Source organism: Salarias fasciatus, chromosome 3 (assembly GCF_902148845.1).
Source record: "Salarias fasciatus chromosome 3, fSalaFa1.1, whole genome shotgun sequence".
Taxonomy (NCBI): Eukaryota; Metazoa; Chordata; class Actinopteri; order Blenniiformes; family Blenniidae; genus Salarias; species Salarias fasciatus.
Genome location: NC_043747.1, coordinates 2,313,776 through 2,335,023, shown reverse-complemented (window position 1 = coordinate 2,335,023; position 21,248 = coordinate 2,313,776). Strand labels below are relative to the sequence as shown.

The following is a 21,248-nucleotide window of genomic DNA, read 5'->3' as shown; positions in this document are numbered from 1 at the left end:
TTGTTAGAGGAGGAAGATGCTCTATAATCTGATGCTAGAGGAGGAAGATGCTCTATAACCTGGTGTTAGAGGAGGAAGATGCTCTATAATCTGATGCTAGAGGAGGAAGATGCTGCTCTATAATCTGTTGTTAGAGGAGGAAGATGCTCTATAATCTGATGCTAGAGGAGGAAAATGCTCTATAATCTGATGTTAGAGGAGGAAGATGCTGCTCTATAATCTGTTGTTAGAGGAGGAAGATGCTCTATAATCTGATGCTAGAGGAGGAAGATGCTCTATAATCTGATGCTAGAGGAGGAAGATGCTGCTCTATAATCTGATGCTAGAGGAGGAAGATGCTGCTCTATAGTCTGTTGTTAGAGGAGGAAGATGCTCTATAATCTGATGCTAGAGGAGGAAGATGCTGCTCTATAATCTGATGCTAGAGGAGGAAGATGCTCTATAACCTGGTGTTAGAGGAGGAAGATGCTCTATAATCTGATGTTAGAGGAGGAAGATGCTGCTCTATAATCTGTTGTTAGAGGAGGAAGATGCTCTATAATCTGGTGTTAGAGGAGGAAGATGCTCTATAATCTGATGTTAGAGGAGGAAGATGCTGCTCTATAATCTGTTGTTAGAGGAGGAAAATGCTCTATAATCTGATGCTAGAGGAGGAAGATGCTGCTCTATAATCTGATGCTAGAGGAGGAAGATGCTCTATAACCTGGTGTTAGAGGAGGAAGATGCTCTATAATCTGATGTTAGAGGAGGAAGATGCTGCTCTATAATCTGTTGTTAGAGGAGGAAGATGCTCTATAATCTGGTGTTAGAGGAGGAAGATGCTCTATAATCTGGTGTTAGAGGAGGAAGATGCTCTATAATCTGGTGTTAGAGGAGGAAGATGCTTTATAATCTGATGCTAGAGGAGGAAGATGCTCTATAATCTGATGTTAGAGGAGGAAGATGCTCTATAATCTGATGCTAGAGGAGGAAGATGCTCTATAATCTGATGTTAGAGGAGGAAGATGCTCTATAATCTGATGCTAGAGGAGGAAGATGCTCTATAATCTGGAGTGTGTCTCTCAGGGTGTCGCTCTTCCTCCAGCATGTCTAACCTTGTGGATCAGGCAGTCTGGACTCTGACCTTTGACCCCCTCTCTCCGCAGACAGCCGTTTCCAGCCGGCGACCGGGTGACGTTTAACGGGAAGGAGTGCGTCTGTCAGAAGTGCACCCAGCCTCTGCCCGCCAACAGCCCCGCCCCCATCCAGGCCGTGCACAGTGAGCGCCGCCGCCGCCGCCCTGACCGCTCACGGTGGGTCTGACCGGGTTTGACCTCTGACCCTGTGCTTGCTGTTCGTCAGACTGCTGCGGCTGCGGGAAGGAGTTCAGGAACGAGCAGTCGCTGGTGGCGCTGGACAAGCACTGGCACCTGGGCTGCTTCAAGTGTCAGGTCTGCAACAAGGTGCTCAACGCCGAGTACATCAGCAAGTAAGTCTCTCTCTGGCAGTCAGACTCCTCGCCTCCTGCCGGCTGAGTGGACCTCGGGCCGGACGGGGGGGAATCGAACCGGTTGACCGGCCGTCGGTGGTGTCTTCACAGGGACGGGATCCCGTACTGCGAGATGGACTACCATGCCATGTTTGGCATCCAGTGCGAGAGCTGCAAGAAGTACATCACCGGGAAGGTGCTGGAGGTGAGCCGCCGGCGGCCAGCGCCGTTAGCGTGTAGCATGTAGCATGTAGCATGCAGCAGGTGGTTGTGAAGGTGTCCCTGTCTCCTGTATTCTGGACACATAAGAAAACCTGAGTTGGACCAAAAACCACAGAGACGATGTGATCAGCTGTTAGCACCTCTGTGCAAGTGGATCTGAGTATTGCAGAATTCCCATCATGCTCCAGCTGGACAACTCAAACTGAGTCACTGGATTAAGTTGGTATACATACACAGCGTTTTTTTTTTTAAAGGAAATTCTTTGGTTCATTTGACTTCTGTCTTCGACACTCTGTGAGGAAATCAGACCAGTTTCTCTGCTTGGGTCTAAGAAGTAACTCTGGAGGGACTCTGGTCTGAGCAGGAGGTTCTACTGCCGTCACACTTAGTCCAGATCCCGGACCCAGACCAGCAGAAGGACTTCGGTCAACCAGCCTCAGAATGACTTGTACATCAGGATGGAGCAGGATGAGCAACGGAGTGAAAACAAACAAGCAGGAATTATTAAACATCGACTGATGAAAGAACCCAGAATGAAGACCTGGATCCAGTGCTGGATCCCAGTACATCAGTGGATGGGTGGATGGATGGGTGGAGGGATGGATGGATGAGAGACAGAACAGTGGTAGAACCTGAAGCCCCTCCCCTCCACCCAGCTGACCGAGGCTCAGAGGAAGCGTCCGTCCGTCTGGAGGAAGAGCTTCTTCCCATCTTGTTTGTCCAGGACCGTTTCTCCAGGCGGCCTTTATCTCCTGCTGGATGAGGCGTCCGGCCAGAGCCGCGTTCCTGAGGCCGGCCTCAGACCAGGTCTGGACTCTGAGGAGGACGGCTGTCCTCACGGCCGGGACACAGGAAGGGATTCTCTCAGAGCTATCTGCCTTCCAGCTCCCGCCACTTCCTGTCTGTGACCCTCAGCTCCCAGGTCCACTTCCTGTCTCTCCTGGTCCGGCTCAGAGCTCCAGTCCAGACAGAAACACGTCCAGCTGCAGGCTCTCTCTTCTGGACTTCATTTATCTTCTGAAACTGAGTCGTTCTGCAGTGGTTCTGGTTCTGGTTCTGGTTCTGGTTCTGGTTCTGGTTCTGGTTCTGGTCTGGAGGCCGAGCGGCGTCAGCTTCATCCTGCCAGCAGGCTTCCCGACCAATCAGAGCAGTCGCTGCTCCGGCAGAGTCCAGCCACATGGTGGCGCTGTGAGGCTCTGCTGAGTCCAGCTGTTGGCTCTTTTTTAAAGGGCTGAAGTTCATTTTCAACCACTGAAACCGATGATTGCTTCACAAAGTGTTTCCCAGGCCTCTGTGAGTCTGAAAGCTTTTTCTTCAACTATCTGAATGAGCAACTTCCCATATAAAGGAACTCTGAGTGTGTGATGATCAGAAGAACTGTGGAGGGAGGGGCTTTAAACAGGATGTAAAGCCGAGTGGAGACTGACAGCAGAGTTAAACCAGGGAATGAATGGGTTGATTTTTCTTTCATTTCTGTTTTTACTCTGATTTCGTGACTTTCTGACTCCGTTTATCTCCAGCATCTGTTCCCTCACTGACTGAATCTGCTCTCAAACCAAACTCAGGGAGACTTTTAATCACATTAATTCATTAAAGTTCATTAAAGCTGCATAGATGATCTGGTCTCTTGTTGTGCTGCAGTGATTGTGGCCTTCTTTGCTTTGAGTGGCAGTAGGGAGGTTCTGAAGTCTGTCCAGCAGCGCTACCTGGTGGAGTTCATAGACGTACATAGAAAGCCTTTCAATGTAAATCTATGGTGGAGCGGGACTGGTCCAGCAGCTCCACCTGGTGGAGCCGGACTGGTCCAGCAGCTCCACCTGGTGGAGCCGGACTGGTCCAGCAGCTCCACCTGGTGGCCCTGAGGTGAAGCGCAGCTCTCAGCCGGAGCTCCGCTGTCTGGTCACATTATAGAAACCAGAGATAAACGTTTTGGCTCTTTTGAAGCAGGTTTTGTTTTTCTTTTTCATTTTAAAAATTCAATTCATTCCAGAGATTTCTTCAGGCTGTTTTTTTTCTCCCACTCTGTGTTGTTTTATTTTGCACCTTTTTTTTTAGAAATATCTGTTTTAGCCAGGAGTACTTTTGAGAATGTGTCTGGTTTGTGAATATAATGAAAATAATTCTGGTCTACAGCATGGTCGATAAAGTGCATTATATTGGAGAATCAATCAGTCAACCAATCAGTATCTCCCACAGACGACTCTTGGGTGGACTTTGACCTGGATAGGTCAGAGGTCATGTATTGATCATGAGTTCCACTGGAGTCTGATGAGAGAATGCAGTTTGTGTGTGTGTGTGTGTGTGTGTGTGTGTGTGTGTGTGTGTTCTTGTACATACCCTAAAGTAAGCACCAGAATTCGTTTTTCACCTACAGAGTGAGGACATTTTTGCCAGTCAACCCTTTTCAAAAGGCCTTTTTTGGCCTTTTTGAGGTTCAGACTTGGTTTTTGATTCAGGGTTACAGTTGGGTTTAGGTTAGGTTTAGGGCATAGGTCAGGGTCAGGCATTTATTTTTGATGGTTAGGGTGAGGGGCTCGGAAATGCATTACGTCAATGAGTGTCCTCACAACGATATAAGTAAGTGTGTGTGTGTGTGTGTGCGTGTGTGCGTGAGCGTCCGTGTGTGTGTGTGTGTGTGTGTGTGTGTGTGTGTCTGTGTGTGTAACGTCTGCTGTGCTGGTCTGCAGGCCGGGGAGAAGCACTACCACCCGTCCTGCGCCCGCTGCGCCCGCTGTGAGCAGATGTTCGCCGAGGGGGAGGAGATGTACCTGCAAGGTGAGAGCAGCCTTCACACACACACACACACACACACACACACATACACACACACACACACACACGCGCACTGACTGCAGTGTGAACCTTCTCACACTCTCCACTCATCCTCCACTGATCCGTTTACTTCCAATCCAGACCAGTCAGTCCTGGAACACTTGGGGATCTGTCCAGCACAGGTCCCTGTCCCTGTCCCTGTCCCTGTCCCTGTCCCCTGTCCCTGTCCCTGTCCCTGTCCCTGTCCTCACCACCGGTCTGTCTCTGTCTGCAGGATCGTCCATCTGGCATCCTCCATGCAGACAAGCTGCCAAGCAGGAGGAGAAGAGCAAGGTGGGTGGAGGAGGGGGCTGCAGGGCCGGTCCTGGCTCTGGTCCTGGTCCTGGTCCTGGTCCTGGTCCTGGTCCTGGTTCTGACCCCGTTAACTGTACTTCACCATTAAACGTCCCTTCCTTGCTCTCTTGGCGTTATTGAGGCTGTAAAGTCTGATTTCCTGAGGAGCTCACTCAGAGACCATCAGAGAGCGGATTCCGTCTGTTCTGGTTCGTTGTGGATCTCAGTCTGAGTTTTACAAGTCCGTCTTTTCAGACTGAGTTCTGCCTGCTGGACGTGGCTACAGTAAGGTCCAATAGAGTCTCAGAGTGACGTCCACATCTGGAAACAGGGACTGCCGTCTTCCTGATCAGACCCAGCAGGGCGCTGCTGAGAGGTCTTTCTTCATGAATTCTCATTTGGTTAACTCTGAAGCCAATGCAGGGGTGTCAAACACAGGCCCGTGGGCCAAAACTGGCCTTGTAAACCACCTCCAAACCACCAAGCAGATGCCTTCAATTTCAAAGAAACACAGACGTTTTTTTTAATTTCTTCAGAGAAGCGACACAACTCAACACTGAGACCAGAGCTGAGACACCAGTGAGGCTGCCATGAAGGCGAGCTAACTAGCATTAGCATTATAGCCATGCTGTCAGGCGGAGTTTAAAAAACATGCAGAATGTAACAGCTGGAGGAGATTCAAGGACATTTCAGACATCCTGGCATCATTCAAATTCACTGGCTTCACTGGGTGGTGTTAGCGTAGCATCACATGCTTCAATGGTTGGTGTTAGCATAGCATCACATGCTTCAATGGTTGGTGTTAGCATAGCATTATACTGTGGTTGGTGTTAGCGTAGCATCACATGTTTCAATGGTTGGTGTTAGCATAGCATTATACTGTGGTTGGTGTTAGCGTAGCATCACATGCTTCACTGGTTGGTGTTAGCATAGCATTATACCGTGGTTGGCGTTAGCGTAGCATCATGTTCCCCTTCCTTCGTCTCCCGTGCTCACTCCTCATCCTCACCCGTCTCCGTTTCCAGAAGCAGGTCCGGATCCAGCTCAGTGAGCAGCAGGTGGGTGCCCCTGCAGACCCCCCCTCCCCCGACCCCCCCGTGTGGTCTAACAGTTCCTGGTTGGTTCTGATGTAGCTCCACTAAAACCCCCACTGTTTGTGTTCCAGATGCAGTTTGATCATAAATGTGAATCTTTTAAAAACGGATATATCTTTGTGCACGTGAGACAGCCTGGCCTGACGGACTAAACGGTGTGATCTGAGCTCTGCTGTGCTGACTGCATGCAGACCAGCTGGACCCGCCGGTGAAGGAACTTTATTCTGTCCAGATTTGAAGTTGATGTGTTCTACGGTTCTTTAAACCTCGTGAAGGAAGAACTGAGAAAGACTCTGTCTATTGATCACAGCATGAGCCTGAGCAGAGCATCCACCCTGACTCCGCCCTGACTCCGCCCTGACTCCACCCTGACTCCACCCTGACTCCGCCCTGACTCCACCCTGTTTCCACCCTGACTCCGCCCTGACTCCGTCCTGACACCACCCTGACTCCGCCCTGACTCCACCATGACTCCGCCCTGACTCCACCATGACTCCACCATGACTCCGCCCTGACTCCACCCTGACTCCACCCTGACTCCGCCCTGACTCCACCCTGACTCCGCCCTGACTCCACCCTGACTCCACCATGACTCCGCCCTGACTCCACCCTGACTCCACCCTGACTCCACCCTGACTCCACCCTGACTCCGCCCTGACTCCGCCCTGACTCCACCCTGACTCCGCCCTGACTCCACCCTGACTCCACCCTGACTCCACCCTGACTCCACCATGACTCCGCCCTGACTCCGCCCTGACTCCACCATGACTCCGCCCTGACTCCGCCCTGACTCCGCCCTGACTCCACCCTGACTCCGCCCTGACTCCGTCCTGACTCCGCCCTGACTCCACCATGACTCCGCCCTGACTCCGTCCTGACTCCGCCCTGACTCCGCCCTGACTCCGCCCTGACTCCGTCCTGACTCCGCCCTGACTCCACCCTGACTCTGCCCTGACTCCGCCCTGACTCTGCCCTGACTCCTCCCTGACTCCGCCCTGACTCCGCCCTGACTCCGTCCTGACTCCACCCTGACTCCATCCTGACTCCACCCTGATTCCACCCTGACTCCGCCCTGACTCCGCCCTGACTCCACCCTGAGCTCACCAGCTGTGTGTCTTCCAGGTGACCCGCACATCCTCGGAGAGCATCACCTCAGTCCCAGCGTCCAGCGCCTCGGGCTCCCCCAGCAGAGTCATCTACGTAAGGCCGCTCCTCCTCCTCCCCTCCAGCAGGGGGCGCCCTCAGCTCACCTCCACCCTCTGCCTCCAGGCCAAGCTGGGAGAGGAGACCCTGGACTACAAGGACCTGGCGGCTCTCCCCAAGACCAAGGCCATCTACAACATCGACCGGCCCGACATGCTGTCCTACTCGCCCTACGTCAGCTACCCGTCCGAGGAGCGCCACTACGGAGAGGTGGGGGCGGCGTCCGGACTGCGGTCCACTGCACATGGTCCAATACACACAGGGGGGTCACCAGAGACCCAACCGCAGCTCGGGTCCATGACGGCAGCATGGGGGAGCTGAGACTCACTCACAAACATATTCCACTGGAACTCAGGATTTGTTTCCTGACCCCTAAATCAAAGAGTCTTCGCTGATTGGCTACAGGACGTCCTGTCCCAGGCTGTCTGTCCTCTGTGTCACATCAGAGACATGTTTCAGTCAGCTCTCCCTCCACCGCTTCTCCACTTTGGCCTCCATCACCTCCATCACTCCCACATCCATCCATCAGAGCGCTCCCGGCCTGTCAGCTGGCCGTCCAGCAGGGGGGGCTGTCCCACCGGCCCCCACCGCTCGCCGCCTGTGTCTGATGCTCGCCCTCGCTGCTGGTGTGTAACTCATATCTGCTCGTTATGAGTTCGTCCTAATCATTGGCTTTCTCCCGTCTTCATTCGCAGTCCCCCCAGCTGCTCTCTCCTACTCCGACCGAGGTAACGTGATTCAGTGTGTGTGTGTGTGTGTGTGTGTGTGTGTGTGTGTGTGTGTGTGTGTGTGTGTGTGTGTGGGCATAAACAAACTGCATTCACTACAAAAGGAAAGCAAAAGAGTTAATTAAAAAGAAAGAAAACTAAAACAGTGTAGTCAGAATGAAAAGCTTTCCTGGGCTACCTGAGCAGAACCTGACAGAACTGACATCTTCCAGCCGCTGGACTCAGACTCCAGGCGGGGTTGGGTCTGTGGCTTGGCCTCAGTGCTCACTGAGGTGAGCATGAGAAGCAACACACCCCCTGGAAACGTTGCTTCATGCTGGACTCCTGGTCCCCTGTGACCCGTCCCGGTCCTGGTGTTATTCAGGACTTATTGATCCAGAGATCTTCCTCTCAGTCATCCTCACTGCCCTCGTTGTGTTTTCCTGTGCTGTGGACGTGATCGATGCCTTTCATAGGGAGTGTGTCACAGAGGCGGCCTAACACGATCCTGACCCTGACCCTGACCCTGACCCCACCCCCCCAGTGCTGACCCCTCTCTGCCCGTCCTGTGTTTGTTCATCCAGGGTGACGGCGAGAAGTCGCCCCGCCAGCGGAGACCCTCCAGCCCCAGCTCCAACAGCTCTCTGGGGGGCTACGGGCGATACACGCCGTCCCGCTCCCCCCAGAACTACAGCCGAGCAGGTACCGACACACACACACACACACACACACACACACGTTGAACTACACCCTCCACACCCTTCAGCCACGGGGGGGTGGGGGGTGGGGGGTGGAGCTGCTGTACAGATGGAGGCACAGAGCAGAACCACAGACCTGAAGGCTGTAGGGAAACTGAAACCCGGCGCTCTGACCTCACGCAGTGACCTCCAGTGTCTGTGATGTGATTGGACGACCAGGACCCGAGGTAAACCCCGGAGGTAGATACACCACCCAGACCCCAACCCTCCTGGGCGGCACTAGGTCCCCCTCCTCCTCCGCCTGGGCCCGGGACTCGTCCTCCCTCCCTCTCTACTATGGCGGGGTGGACGGCGGTGGCGGTAACGGGAAGTGCTCGCCCACGCCAGCAGGGGGCGGCGCAGGCCTGTCTCTGCACCTGAACCCCACCACGCTGGCCATGCTGCAGCAGCACAACTACATCCCTTACTTCAGAGGTATCGGCGCGCCGGAGACCCAGACCCAGTCCAACGCAGACCCTGGACCGGTTCAGACCAGCAGAACCAAACAGAACCTGAATGATAAAGTCCACGGTGACTGATGGATCTGCGGGTTCTGGCCGGTCCGGTCTGTGCTGGACTCAGACCGGGGCTCCTGCAGGATGGAGTGCTGTGATACGACCACTGAACTGACATGGCATGGCGCTGCAGTGGAGCACCAGATTAATCACGAGCTGGAAAGTGTCCCTGGGGGTGTGTGTGTGGGGGGGTGGGGAGGGGGTCTCAGACTCAGAGCCGTAACAGGAACCAGCGCCTGTCCCAGAGTGCACTGCAACCACTGTTTGACCACTCACCGAGGTTTTCACTTTTCACCGTATCCCACGTCCGTGAACTCAACATCACAAGCCAGTACTCCCATTCCCCCCCCCCCACCCCCCCCCCACCCCCCCATCCCCCCCACCCCGCACACTGTAGCACTGAGTCCTGGTCTTCCTCACCCCTCAGGGTTCAAACAGGACCCCCTACCTGAACCTAACCCTAGGACCGCCCTGCACCTCAGTTTACCTCCTCCTGACGGTAAAGACTCCGGTGGTCTCTCTTCTCTGTGCCCCCCCACCCCCCCCCCCACCCCCCCACCCCAGTGGAATGGTCAGCTGGTTCTGTGATGTTGTCGTCTGGTCTCGTGGTGCCGTCGGGTTAATGGGGTGCATCATGGAGTGTTCACAGGACCTCAGTTGTTCTTGCTGCCTGCAGTGTTCACTCGTGTTGTTGTTGTTGTTGTTGTTGTTGTTGTTGTTGTTGTGGTGGTGGTGCATGGTTTCACTTGTTCTAGACCTCAGTGTTCCCTGAACTTTCACCCCTGGACAGCGGTTCAGGCTGATTCCCTTTCCCTGCTTGTTTGTTGGGACTGTTGACCCCGTTGCCTGCCTTTGACCTCTGACCGATCAGCCAGTCCCATCGCTCTCCTGAATGACCCCTTGCTCGTCGTCCTGTGAGACATTGGGGGTTTTCAGCTGTCATCATAGACAGATAGAAAGCAGCAGATTTGTGTTTGGATGACGGATAAATTGTACCTCAGAGGCTGTTGGCAGAGAATCAGCCTGAAGAGAGAACAGGAAGTCAAAGTCTTCCTTATCAGAAGAGGCATTGATCAGGACCAGCTGATGGCTGGTCAGTATCCAGGCAGATCGGCCTTCAAGACTCTGCAGGTTTACTCACAGCGAACACATCTGGTATTTTAGACGTCTGCAGAAGTTATTACAATAAAACAACATTTAAAAATACACCATGACAGTATGGAGGTCGGGTTTTAGGTCCTCCAGGTACCATTACCGCGCTGGACACAAATAACAAGATATTCCTGGCTTTGACGTGACCATGCAGACGTTTGGACAGCCTGATTCGTAAAGATCTTTCAGGGTGATTGTTGGATTAGGGTTCGATTCACCAGCGAGTACAGCTAATTCAGCCAGACCGATCCGACAGAGCAAGGTTTTACATCTTCAGCAGGAGTTCCTGAGGAGCTCGCCGCCGTCCAGCCGTAGCGAGCGTTCAGTCCGGAGGACGGAGAACTCCCTCTGGCAGCGATTCCTCTGCAGGGTGGAGAAGCCGAGGCTTCACTGATGAGGCCGATGAAAGAGAGGAAACCATGCCGACGCCCACAGCTGTAATTTGGAGTCTGGTTGCCAGTTGCGGCGGCGTGTTGCACGTTTCGGTGCGAGCGGCCCAGGTTTTAATACACTAACAGGTTATTGCTGGATTCAAGCAACGCTCAGTTCAACCTCACTCTGTGGAAAGAAGCCGAGCTGAGGTGGAACCTTGGACAGAATGAGGAACGCATGCTGTTGCTTAGACCCTGTTTCCTGGCTGAGGATCCCCAAACCACCTCTCCACTCCTGTTGCTGGGTTCTGATAAATGAATGTCCTCACCGCTGTGTAATCTGCTGCGATGCATCCCATCACCCCCTCCCCACTCCCTCCCTTCACTTCCAGATGTTTATGTGAAGGATCTGCCCTACATTTAGACCTGCACTGACACTGCTGTGTGTGTGTGTGTGTGTGTGTGTGTGTGTGTGTGTGTGTGGGAGATCGCGCTGCGTGTCAGTGATCTCATCCACTTACATCCAGATCGCTGCCAGTGATTCCTCTTCGCCTAAGAGGGGGAGAGTGTGTTCAGTCAGCCAGCACACACACACACACACACACACACACACACACACACACACACACACACACACACACACGCCGCTCTGGATGTAGAGTGTTTATGACTTTTGGCATCGGCGGTGTCAGTGACTCCATCACCCAGCCTGCCTGTGATGTAATATTATACAGTGGGGTGGAAACTGGTTCTGATCACACACACACACACACACACACACACACACACACACACACACACACACACACACTGAAAGCATTGTCACACTCTTACAGGACATGTTTTCTTTCAGTGTAACTCCAGGTGATGCTCATCCCCAGTGGGGTGTGAAATGGTGCGTTCATGCTGATGGGAACTCGGGACGTTGTTCATGGTGAAAGTCTCTTTTTCCAGTTGGAAGGATTTGGATTTGTGTCTCTTTGGCAGAGATGGAGATACTGCTGTTTCTTATGGCTGCCTGCGCTGTCGGGCTCGTGCTGTTCTTAGAGTGTGTTGAGTTTTGATCAATACTGAGCTCAGCCTCAGGAAACACCAACCTGGATGTCGATGCTGGAATCACGTAGCATTAGGCTAGCTCTCTCAGTGTGTCGCGCCCTCCAGATAACTCATCTCCAGACTCAGATCAGCCTGTGTTCTTAGCTCTGTTTCTAGAACCTGACGTCTGATGTCATGTAGACTGTTCCAGAACTGCCTCCAGGCCCCATCGCTTCTTTCACCAAAATACTGATATAACCTAAAACAGACACAGAAGACTTTTGCAAGAGGGAACCCAGAGAGCTCCATGTTAGGAAAGCCCCAACTCAGAAACATGATTTTCACCGACTACAGCTCATTATAGACAACTGTTCTTCTGTTCTGACGGAGTCTTTCAGAGATTTACAGCAGAGGTCCTTTGAAGGTGTGTCCCGAGGATGTTGAAGAAACTGTAAAAAGACACTTTCTAGAATCAAGAACCGACCTGAAGAGTCCCAGAAGCTTCGATCAGGCAGGCTTTAGCACTTTGAGTGTTGGTGACAGGAGGCTTTGCAGAATTGTGTGGCTTCGTTGTCATGTGGTGAATCAGAGGCAGTGGCAGGGAATCCAGGGATCCTCTGAGGGAAACACTTCCATAGCTGGACAGGAGCAAATGTAATCAGGTCTAAATGTTCAGGGATCCTCCATACTTCCAGCGTCTCACATTCCAAACACTGCAGACCGCTGTCTCAGACAGGTGTCCAGGTCTCAGCAGACTGGGGACAGGGACGGGCTGGGTCTTCAAGTCACTGGCACCGCTCAAACATCCGCTCGGTACTGAAGCTTTGTCTGCTGGCCTTCGATAACGCTGCTCTATCCCCTATCCCGACGCCCCCCCCCCCCCCGCCTGTCCTGCCGTCCCCACCTGGAGGTAGTGAAAGTGGGCGGAGCACCCCCAGCCTGTCCACCTACTCCGACGGGAAGTCCCCTTCGTCGGCCTCCACATACGTGGCTGCTCCCCGGCACTTCCACATCCCAGGTAAGACTCCGCTCGGCGCCGGGCCGTCCCACTGCCGCACGCCGCCGGGCGGCGGGGCAGCGTGGAGAGTGACGAGGAGAGGTAAGGCTTCATGACGGGAAGAGAGCTTTCATTCATTCTATTGGGTAGGATGGTTAGTGTGAGGACGTGGTGCGAATACCCAGCAGCCTGGTCATCCTGCCCCCTAGTGGCCTGAAGGCTGACCGTGACCCTTGACCCCATCGGCTCCCCCAGATGTACGGAGGATTGATAAAGTATGATTAACTTTAGTTTCGGACTAATTATCAAAGGCATGTCTGTCCCTCATTGACCTTCATCCAGCTGGACATCTCTGCTTACCTGAAGGTAACCACGGCAACAGCTGGTTTAACCATAAAGCACCGACTGCTCGGTTTGCTCCTTTTGTCTGGAGGGTTTGGGTTGAATTCTCCAAACAATTAGAGATTGACACAACAAAGGCCTGCCGTGAGAATCCCCCGCTCAGCAGTAACTGAGACAGGAGCTGACGTTAACCGGCCCGTCCTTCATTACTTTCATTTCTCAGAGAAGGAAATCTGTTTGATCCGACATGTTGTTCCCATCGCCGGTCAGCCATGCAGACGGGGAAAACCCCTCTCATGCTGGAAGCAAGTTAAGTGGGAAAAAACAGCCGACGATCATCCACTTAATGCTCTCACAGTCACTGTCCTCGCCGTGGACGCTGTTTCAGATGGCAGGCTCTGAAACACGTCAGGCTGACCCATGTGCCGTTTTACTGTCAGTCCTGCTGTTTCTGAGACTGGATGTGTGGCGTTTGTTGGTTGGCGTTGCCGTCAAAGGCCCCCCCCCCCCCCGGGGCAGGCTGTCTCCATTACAACCCCCCCCGGTAACCACTCCTCAACAGCTCCATCTGGCCCCAGACCACTTAAAACAGCGCTTTACTGTCCTGGTGTTTGTTTTATTAAATTCACTGCTCATTAGGAGTCATTTAATTGGACATGTGTGTTTTCTGATATTATTCTTTGAGTGTCTTTGAGTTGTTTTGCACCAAATAACTCCCCCCCAACCTCCCTTCAACAAAGACCGATAAATGGATCCATCTTGAATATGTTGCATGGGATCTATTAAACTTGCTGATGTTTCTAGTGTGCAGTAATAAAAATGAGAACTGTTTTGTTCTGAATCGAGCTTTTCCTGCGCCCCCGTTTGCTTCTTCAATTAAATCTCATCCCTCAATAACTTGCTAACTCATGCTTCTTTTTCTCCATTCTCTCCCTTCCTTTCTCTCCCCTCCATGTTGGCTTCTTCCATTTTCTTTCCTCTGCTCTGTTCCCATCTTCAGAGACTATGGTCAAAGATAATATCTATAGAAAACCCCCCATCTACAAACAGCATGGTACAGTCCACTTCCTCTTTAACCCTGTCTTCTCTGGTCTGGTCTCTGCACGATGTGTCGCATGTCGCCCGCCACTCATCCCGGTTTATCGTTTATCTCATTCCACCTCTGTTGTGTTTGACGAGCTGCGATCGAGCCGAGGACTCCGGACCGCCGCGACCCACCTGGAGGAGGCTCCACCGACAGCAATCCCAGAATTAATTACATAGCTTTAGAGAGCGCGAGATTGAACCCAAAAGTTCAGATTTTGTAATTACAGCTCATGACCACTTGGGGTTCAACCAATCTGGTGCTCACTGTGCGTCCAATCACAAGCAGAGGGAACTTCCTGTTCTCCGGGTGTGTCGGCAGCGGCGCGGTCAGGTTCCCACGGCGACGCGGTGTCACCCCTTCATGCACGCCTGCACTCGTCTGTCTAGCTCATCCGGTGGTTGGTGGCGTTGCTGTGTGTCCACTGAGTGTGCGGGGAGTGTGAGTCGCCCTGCGGCGGCGCTGGTGTCGTGCTGGTCACCGTTTGAACCACCGTGTCCGTCCATTGGTCATCCGATGAGTGTTTCCAGCAGCGGTTGAGTCTTCACCGGTCTCACGTGTTGGAGTAGGAGTAGGAGCTGCTGTCTCCTCCACCACATCAGGAAACAGAGGCTCTAAAGTGATCTGCTGCGTTTGGCCTACCGGCATGAGCATCAAACCAGACACTGTTTGAAACAATGAGACGATCAGCTGGTCAATCCAGAGAAGGAAGACCAGCTGGTCCGTGACAGATCCATATTCTCTCTTCCAGTGTGAATCTAACACCAGAACGCCAACGCCCCATCACTGCCACTGAGCTTCATTTATTGTTGTTCTAATCATCTAACCAGGGTCAGAAACTCCGACGCTACTGTCGTCTAATTATAGGCACAGTCTCTGAAGAGATCAAACCTTGGATGATCTAAATATGTCAGGAGAAATATCTTTGGAGACGACTGAGACACGACTTTAAAGAAAACCTCAAGCAGGCAGAGAACATCTGAACAAACACCGAGACAGCCAGAAGCAGAGCTGTCGGCACCAGAATCCAGAAATAACATCTGGACTGTGGCCGTCCCGTTGAGCTGCCTCATGGGAACCGTCCCCGAGTGTCGTCTCCACCGTCCCCGAGTGTCGTCTCCACCGTCCCCGAGTGTCGTCTCCACCGTCCCCGTGTGTCGTCTCCACCGTCCCCGAGTGTCGTCTCCACCGTCCCCGAGTGTCGTCTCCACCGTCCCCGTGTGTCGTCTCCACCGTCCCCGTGTGTCGTCTCCACCGTCCCCGTGTGTCGTCTCCACCGTCCCCGTGTGTCGTCTCCACCGGGGACCACGTGTTAGACGCTCAGATCCTGTGTTGGATGCTGACAGCTGCAGACACGGTGAAGTCAGTAACCCTGAGGTACGACGCGTCTCGGTGGTTTTCGCTGCTCAGTGTTTTCTGGTCGTCACTCACGCCGTACTCAGAGCGTGGTTCAACACCGAATCCGTCCGTTCACTAAATTCGACAGATGAACATTTCCTGAGCGTCCTATGAGGGACGAGCCACGCCTGCAGGACCAAACCAACACGAGTTCACACCAGCATGCATACAAACATGCAGCCCTGCTGCTGCTGGGTTGTTACCACGGTTACAGTGTCCATGTGAAGCTCTGAGTAGATGCCATCCGCAGCTGATCCGGTCCTGATCCGGTCCTGGTCCGGTCCTGATCCGGTCCTGGTCCGGTCCTGGTCCGGTCCTGTTCTGGTCCTGATCCGGTCCTGGTCCGGTCCTGCTCTGGTCCTGATCCGGTCCTGTTCTGGTCCTGATCCGGTCCTGGTCCGGTCCTGGTCCGGTCCTGTTCTGGTCCTGTTCTGGTCTTGATCCGGTCCTGATCCGGTCCTGGTCTGGTCCTGATCCGGTCCTGTTCTGGTCCTGATCCGGTCCTGGTCCGGTCCTGTTCTGGTCCTGGTCCGGTCCTGCTCTGGTCCTGGTCTGGTGGATCCACAGCAGTGTGATCGGTGGAGCTGAGATTCAGACGAACTGTGCCGTTCAGTAACATCTGACTGTTTTACAGCTTCTAGAACATCCTGGCAGGATGGTGAGGATGGCAAGGTGGGTCAGTGTGTGTGTGTGTGTGTGTGTGTGTGTGTGTGTGTGTGTGTGTGTGTGTGTGTGTGTGTGTGTGTGTGTGTGTGTGTGTGTGTGTGTGTGTGTGTGTGTGTGTGTGTGTGTGTGTGTGTGTGTGTGTGTGTGTGTGCGTCTTTAAGTCATTTTCCGAAAACTACAGATTCTGTTCATCCATTCACTAATTCACTAACTCATACTTTGCCGTCATCACTCACTTCTCCCCATCCTTTGTCTCTTCCTTCTCTCTCTCTGTCCCTTCTGTCTCTCTGTCTGTCCCTGCTGTCTCTCTGTCTGTCCCTTCTGTCTCTCTGTCTGTCCCTTCTGTCTCTCTGTCTGTCCCTTCTGTCTCTCTGTCTGTCCCTGCTGTCTCTCTCTCTCGTCCTCTCTCTCTGTCCCTGCTGTCTCTCTGCAGAGGACCAGCTGGATGATCTTGAAGAGTGAAATCGATGGGACGATGGGTCCAGAGGACCTGGACCCCCGTAAGTCCACCTGCAGCCTGCCGACCGACACCTCCCAGCCCAGTGAGTAGCTGCCGGCCTCCGCCCGCCGCCCCCCCCAGCCCCGGCACAGCCCCACCCTCAGTGTCTCTGTGTCTCTGCAGATTTCCCCTACAATAAGTCCGCCTCTCTGCCCGGCTATGGACGCAACGGCATCTACAAGGTGAGCCGGCGCTCCCTTCTGCAGGTGTTTCTGGAGAAATAACTCCTCGTTGTCCAAACACACAACAACACTGCAGCTTCCGTAGCTGTCCTCACACCACCGCCGAGACATGTAGACATAGATATCTAGATGTAGGTGTCTAGATACGCGTGGACGCCAAGTAGTACATTCAAATGGAACATATATCTTCATATATGACATATCTGGCGACATCGGGCTGTGGAGGAGAGGCTGAGCGGACCGTGATGAAATATTGGTGAAACTAATGAGTTTTTGGACGATTAAAGCCGTTTTGCTAGCGGCTACATACATGCCCCATCTGCTGACAGTATAGGGATGTGCGCCGCTCGATTCTGGATCTAACTTTCTCCCGAAGCACTGTTCAGATCAGAAAAGCCTTCTGGGTGAGGACATTGTTGTACTTCATTCCATAAACAAGGTGAAAACTGTTTAAACCGAACGTATCCTTTAATAAGTCAGATTTAGCGTGTCGAGAGTCAAGGATGGTAAATTAGACTCCTCTATAAAGATAAACTTTACTTCCATCCAGGCTGGAATCTCGATGTCCTCTCTGATACTAAGAACCAACGTAAAGATCAGCATTAGCTTCCAGGTGGGCTCGTTGATTAGCTGTTATTTTGATCAAGTAAATGCTAAGCTGATATTAGGTTGGACAGTCACACATGGATGTCTTTAAAATTAAAATAAAATAACAATAAAATCAATTTCAATCAACAAATAATTTAATGAAAAAAACAAATCAAAGCAAATGAAGAAAATTAAATTTAAAAAATTGACAAAAATTTACAAATACAAAAAATATTTAACATTTAAAATGTAAAAAAATGATTAAAAACTTTAATTTTTGATATGCTGAAAATGTTATTCTGTTATTAAGTGAGACGTAACATAGCAGTAGTTTAACTGAGTTTTTAAGCTAGCCAAATTGCTAAGAATTAACTCAGTAAAAAACTGAATTTACTAAATATACAATGGAAAAAAATGTCGGCTAATATTAAATACAGCACTAAGTAGCTCATTAGCTTTATAGATTATAGATCATCTTTATATGTGGAAAAAGGCTAAGCAGTGAACAATGGCTCAGCTGTGTGTGCGTGTGTGTGTGTGTGTGTGTGTGTGTGTGTGTGTGTGTGTGTGTGTGTGTGTGTGTCAGGCTGCTGAGATGGTGGAGGATGAGGTGGATCCGGACTCCCAGAGCTGGGGAGGTATGCGAGGTGAGCTCCTGTCTTCACACCTCTGGCTGTTCTTCAGCCATCAGTCCTGTTCAGATGAGTTAACGTGAGAGAGCTGCTGGTTAGACGCCCGTTTGAACGGGATCGTGTGTGTGTGTGTGTGTGTGTGTGTGTGTTTCTGTGAGGTTTGGGTGTGATTTATTTTCCAGCTCCATTATGCTAGTTTTCATGATAGCTGTGCAGTTAAAGCCCAGACTGTTCCACCAGACTCACTGTCCTCTCCTCTCTCTCCCCCAGAGTTCAAGGTAAGACCCCGTCCTCTAGTGTCTTTGGCGGCTGGGTTTGGACTCTGGACTGTAGCGGTAAATCCCCCGCTGGCTGTCTCTGCCAGGTCTACCCCTACGAGATGCTGGCAGTGACGCATCGAGTGAAAGTCAAGCTTCCCAGAGACGTGGATCGCACCAGGCTGGAGGTGAGTGATTCAGTGGCCAAAGAAAGACGCTTGGTTGCATCTGGCTGTGGTGAAGTGGACGGTTCTCCAGAAACACCGTCTGGAACCTTCAGCCTTCAGTAACCCCAGCATGAGTCCTGGTCCTGGTCCTGAGCCGAGGAGGCCAGATGCTGATAGCTTCTGCCGAGCAGCAAGTGTGTCAGGTCAAACAGAAGGAAGGACAGTGAGCGTCTTTAAGACAGGAACACTCTCCCAAAGTCCCCACAGATTCAGCTCAGTGTGGATTATCAGGCAGAGTCAGCAGCTAGCATGCTAATCGTAGCTAGCATGCTAAAGGTGATGTTGATGTGACTGGAGGTGGTGAACTGAGGTGAGAGCAGATCATTCATTCATCTCTGCCCATTCTAAACTCTTAATTCAAACAAGCAACTAGTAAGATTCACTTTAGAAAACATCTTCGATTAAATTTATCTCTAAATTTCAAGCAGCAGTAGCTTCCAGTAATAAAGTACTGAGACTATTTACTTCATTATGCTGACGTTGTGTTTAAACACTGACGTCGACGGTTTTCAGTTCATTTGAAGTCTGTTGATTTCTGAGTTTATAATGTAGAACGCAGCGTGGCTGACTCATCAGGCAGATACTTTTATTTTGACAGTCTCAGAACAAGAACAGTGGCAGGAAGTTGTCAAACACACGATACTTAGCACTAACTACTATAACTAACCCACTAGAACACAATAAAACAGGTCCACTGATAAACACTAATAACATCTCAACACTGACCACATTAGAATCCCGGACACCCCAACTGGCTGCTGCAGCCAAGAGTCGCTGCAGGTCTGGGTTACTATGTTTGATCGTTCGGTGCGAGTGAACATCGTACGACCAGAAGGTGAACGGCGTGCAACGTGGCGTTGAGCAGCAGTCGTCTGTGCTTCGTGCTTTGTACCCAGTAGCTGAGAGTCCTTGCTGCTGGTTACCTCGTCCTGATGAATGAGTCTGTTAGAACCAGGAAGTGCTGTTGACTGACCTGCCGTCCTGTCCTGTTTGCCCCCCCCCCCTCAGAGACACCTGTCCCCGGAGGACTTCCAGCAGGTCTTCGGTATGACCCTGGAGCAGTTCGACCGCCTGGCCCTCTGGAAGAAGAACGACATGAAGAAGAAGGCGCGCCTGTTTTAGACCGGGATTCCAGAGTCGACGTCTCCACCAACGTCTGGAAGGAACCATCCAACAAAACGAAGCCCCGACCCACCCCAAACGTCTCTATATGCACCGCCATAACCGCCGGACGGCGCCACGCCGCCAGCGCCTGCCCGTCAAGCCACGGAGAGGCGCTCCGTGTGAGGGACGCCTTCACCAGGCAGTGTCCACAGCTTCTTCTTCCTCTTCTTCTTCTTCTTCTTCGTCTTTTGGAATCTTCTGACTGACGGACCTTGCCGCGGAGGCGGAGGAGCGGCGTTTTGCATGGCCTGTGTCGACGCTCCCGCCTCCCGTGTGGTTTCTGCATCCGCCCCCATGAAGACCAGCGGCCTCTTAGCTCCCGCTGCCGCCGGTGACTGCTCGGGCCGTCGCCCGTCTTCCTTTGTGTCCGCCTGAAGGTCTGTCCGTCCCGTCTGAACGCGGCTGGCGTTGGTCTGCTGCCTTTGGTTCCAGTTCCAGTCTCGTGGATCCAGGACGGTCCTGAAGGTGTCAAACATGAAGCATTTGCCAGAGTGACGTGCTCTCACACCGATAAGAGAACAAATTATTTTTATAAGCTATTTTTGACTGGTGGAGACGGAGGTTCGGCCAGCGGCAGCCCAGAGGACGTCTGTTCCCCGGAGGAGACTCGTACGCTTCGTCCGCCTGCAGCAGCTCTTCAGCATCTCCGCTCACCGCCTGACCGTCGTCCCTTCTCAGATAGAGGTTCAGCTCTTTATATCCTCGTGGTTTGAGCGCAGTGAACACAAGCTACACATTTATAAGCTGGACTCATTCGGCTTTGCTTGAATTTGACCGAAGTCGCCAACTAACATGCTGTAAGATGTACGTGAACATATACTGAACATATAGCGGATATATCTGTGTGTGTGCGAGCCATGGTGTGAGTCTCTGCATGAGGACGGGAGGAGGACGTCTGTCCGGCCGCCTCGTCAGGAAACATGACCGCCGGTGTGTTTCTGGAGTGACTGGAAACGTTCTGTTGGGTCTGCTGCTTCCATCAGCTGGTGTTAGCTACGTATTTATTTAATTCTGATGTGAAGGAGGGGATTTCGGTTTTTGTTTTTCAATCTTAAGGTTGTAGTGTCAAATCGCATCATTAGAGAAGAGTTTTATTTTGAAGAGAAACGGAGTGGAATGGGCCGTGGCTCCTGTAAGTAACACACTAACTGTCGTCATGACGTCCTCTTTCTAATATCATCTGCTATTAAAGTGCTTTATCCAAACGCCGCTCGGCCTCTCTGTGTCCCGTCCGTCTTTCAGAGCTGGGAGATGACCGGACAGGAAACGTCCTGCTTCTAGAACCGAGGCTCAGCAGAGTTTTACCTCTCACTGTTTGTCTCTATCGCCATTAAAAAGGCATTTTGAGGTGATTTATATATTATCATCATTAAACGTTTGAATCTGATCGGCTCTTGCATCTCATCCGTCGTCTTCGTGGTGAAATCACGGAGAGTTCTCTAGTGAAGCCATGTGGAGAGTTTGGTTGACGGTGGTTTCAGCCTTCCCTCCCCGGAGCAGCGTGGAGGCCATAACGGCGCCGCTCCTCCCACCGCTCACATGGTTTCAATCCCCGCAGAAAAATGCAAAAAACTTGCATCACGGAGCGTTTTCCCCGCGATGC

The 21,248-nt window shown here is 52.2% G+C and overlaps 1 protein-coding gene across 12 annotated transcripts in view; it reads left to right on the top strand.

Annotated features, from left to right (window-relative positions):
* The window catches only part of ablim2 (actin binding LIM protein family, member 2), a 56,447-nt gene extending 35,595 nt beyond the window's left edge, over positions 1 to 20,852 (top strand). Inside the window, exons 4-23 of one of the 12 annotated variants that reach the window (XM_030086383.1) lie at positions 1,146 to 1,258; positions 1,342 to 1,468; positions 1,580 to 1,673; positions 4,378 to 4,465; positions 4,737 to 4,795; positions 5,821 to 5,853; positions 7,012 to 7,089; positions 7,159 to 7,302; positions 7,788 to 7,820; positions 8,384 to 8,501; positions 8,681 to 8,971; positions 12,520 to 12,627; positions 13,949 to 14,002; positions 16,065 to 16,102; positions 16,530 to 16,638; positions 16,719 to 16,777; positions 17,952 to 18,012; positions 18,268 to 18,275; positions 18,362 to 18,442; positions 19,490 to 20,852. In XM_030086383.1, the coding sequence (XP_029942243.1) occupies positions 1,146 to 1,258; positions 1,342 to 1,468; positions 1,580 to 1,673; positions 4,378 to 4,465; positions 4,737 to 4,795; positions 5,821 to 5,853; positions 7,012 to 7,089; positions 7,159 to 7,302; positions 7,788 to 7,820; positions 8,384 to 8,501; positions 8,681 to 8,971; positions 12,520 to 12,627; positions 13,949 to 14,002; positions 16,065 to 16,102; positions 16,530 to 16,638; positions 16,719 to 16,777; positions 17,952 to 18,012; positions 18,268 to 18,275; positions 18,362 to 18,442; positions 19,490 to 19,603 (1,810 nt within the window). In that variant the 3' untranslated portion in view covers positions 19,604 to 20,852. Of the gene's footprint in view, positions 1 to 1,145; positions 1,259 to 1,341; positions 1,469 to 1,579; positions 1,674 to 4,377; positions 4,466 to 4,736; positions 4,796 to 5,820; positions 5,854 to 7,011; positions 7,090 to 7,158; positions 7,303 to 7,787; positions 7,821 to 8,383; positions 8,502 to 8,680; positions 8,972 to 9,478; positions 9,551 to 12,519; positions 12,628 to 13,948; positions 14,003 to 16,064; positions 16,103 to 16,529; positions 16,639 to 16,718; positions 16,779 to 17,951; positions 18,013 to 18,267; positions 18,276 to 18,361; positions 18,443 to 19,489 lie in introns of all 12 variants that reach the window. The other 11 variants (XM_030086375.1, XM_030086425.1, XM_030086405.1 and 8 more) reach the window with 11 other exon arrangements.
* The last annotated feature ends 396 nt before the right edge of the window (positions 20,853 to 21,248 follow it).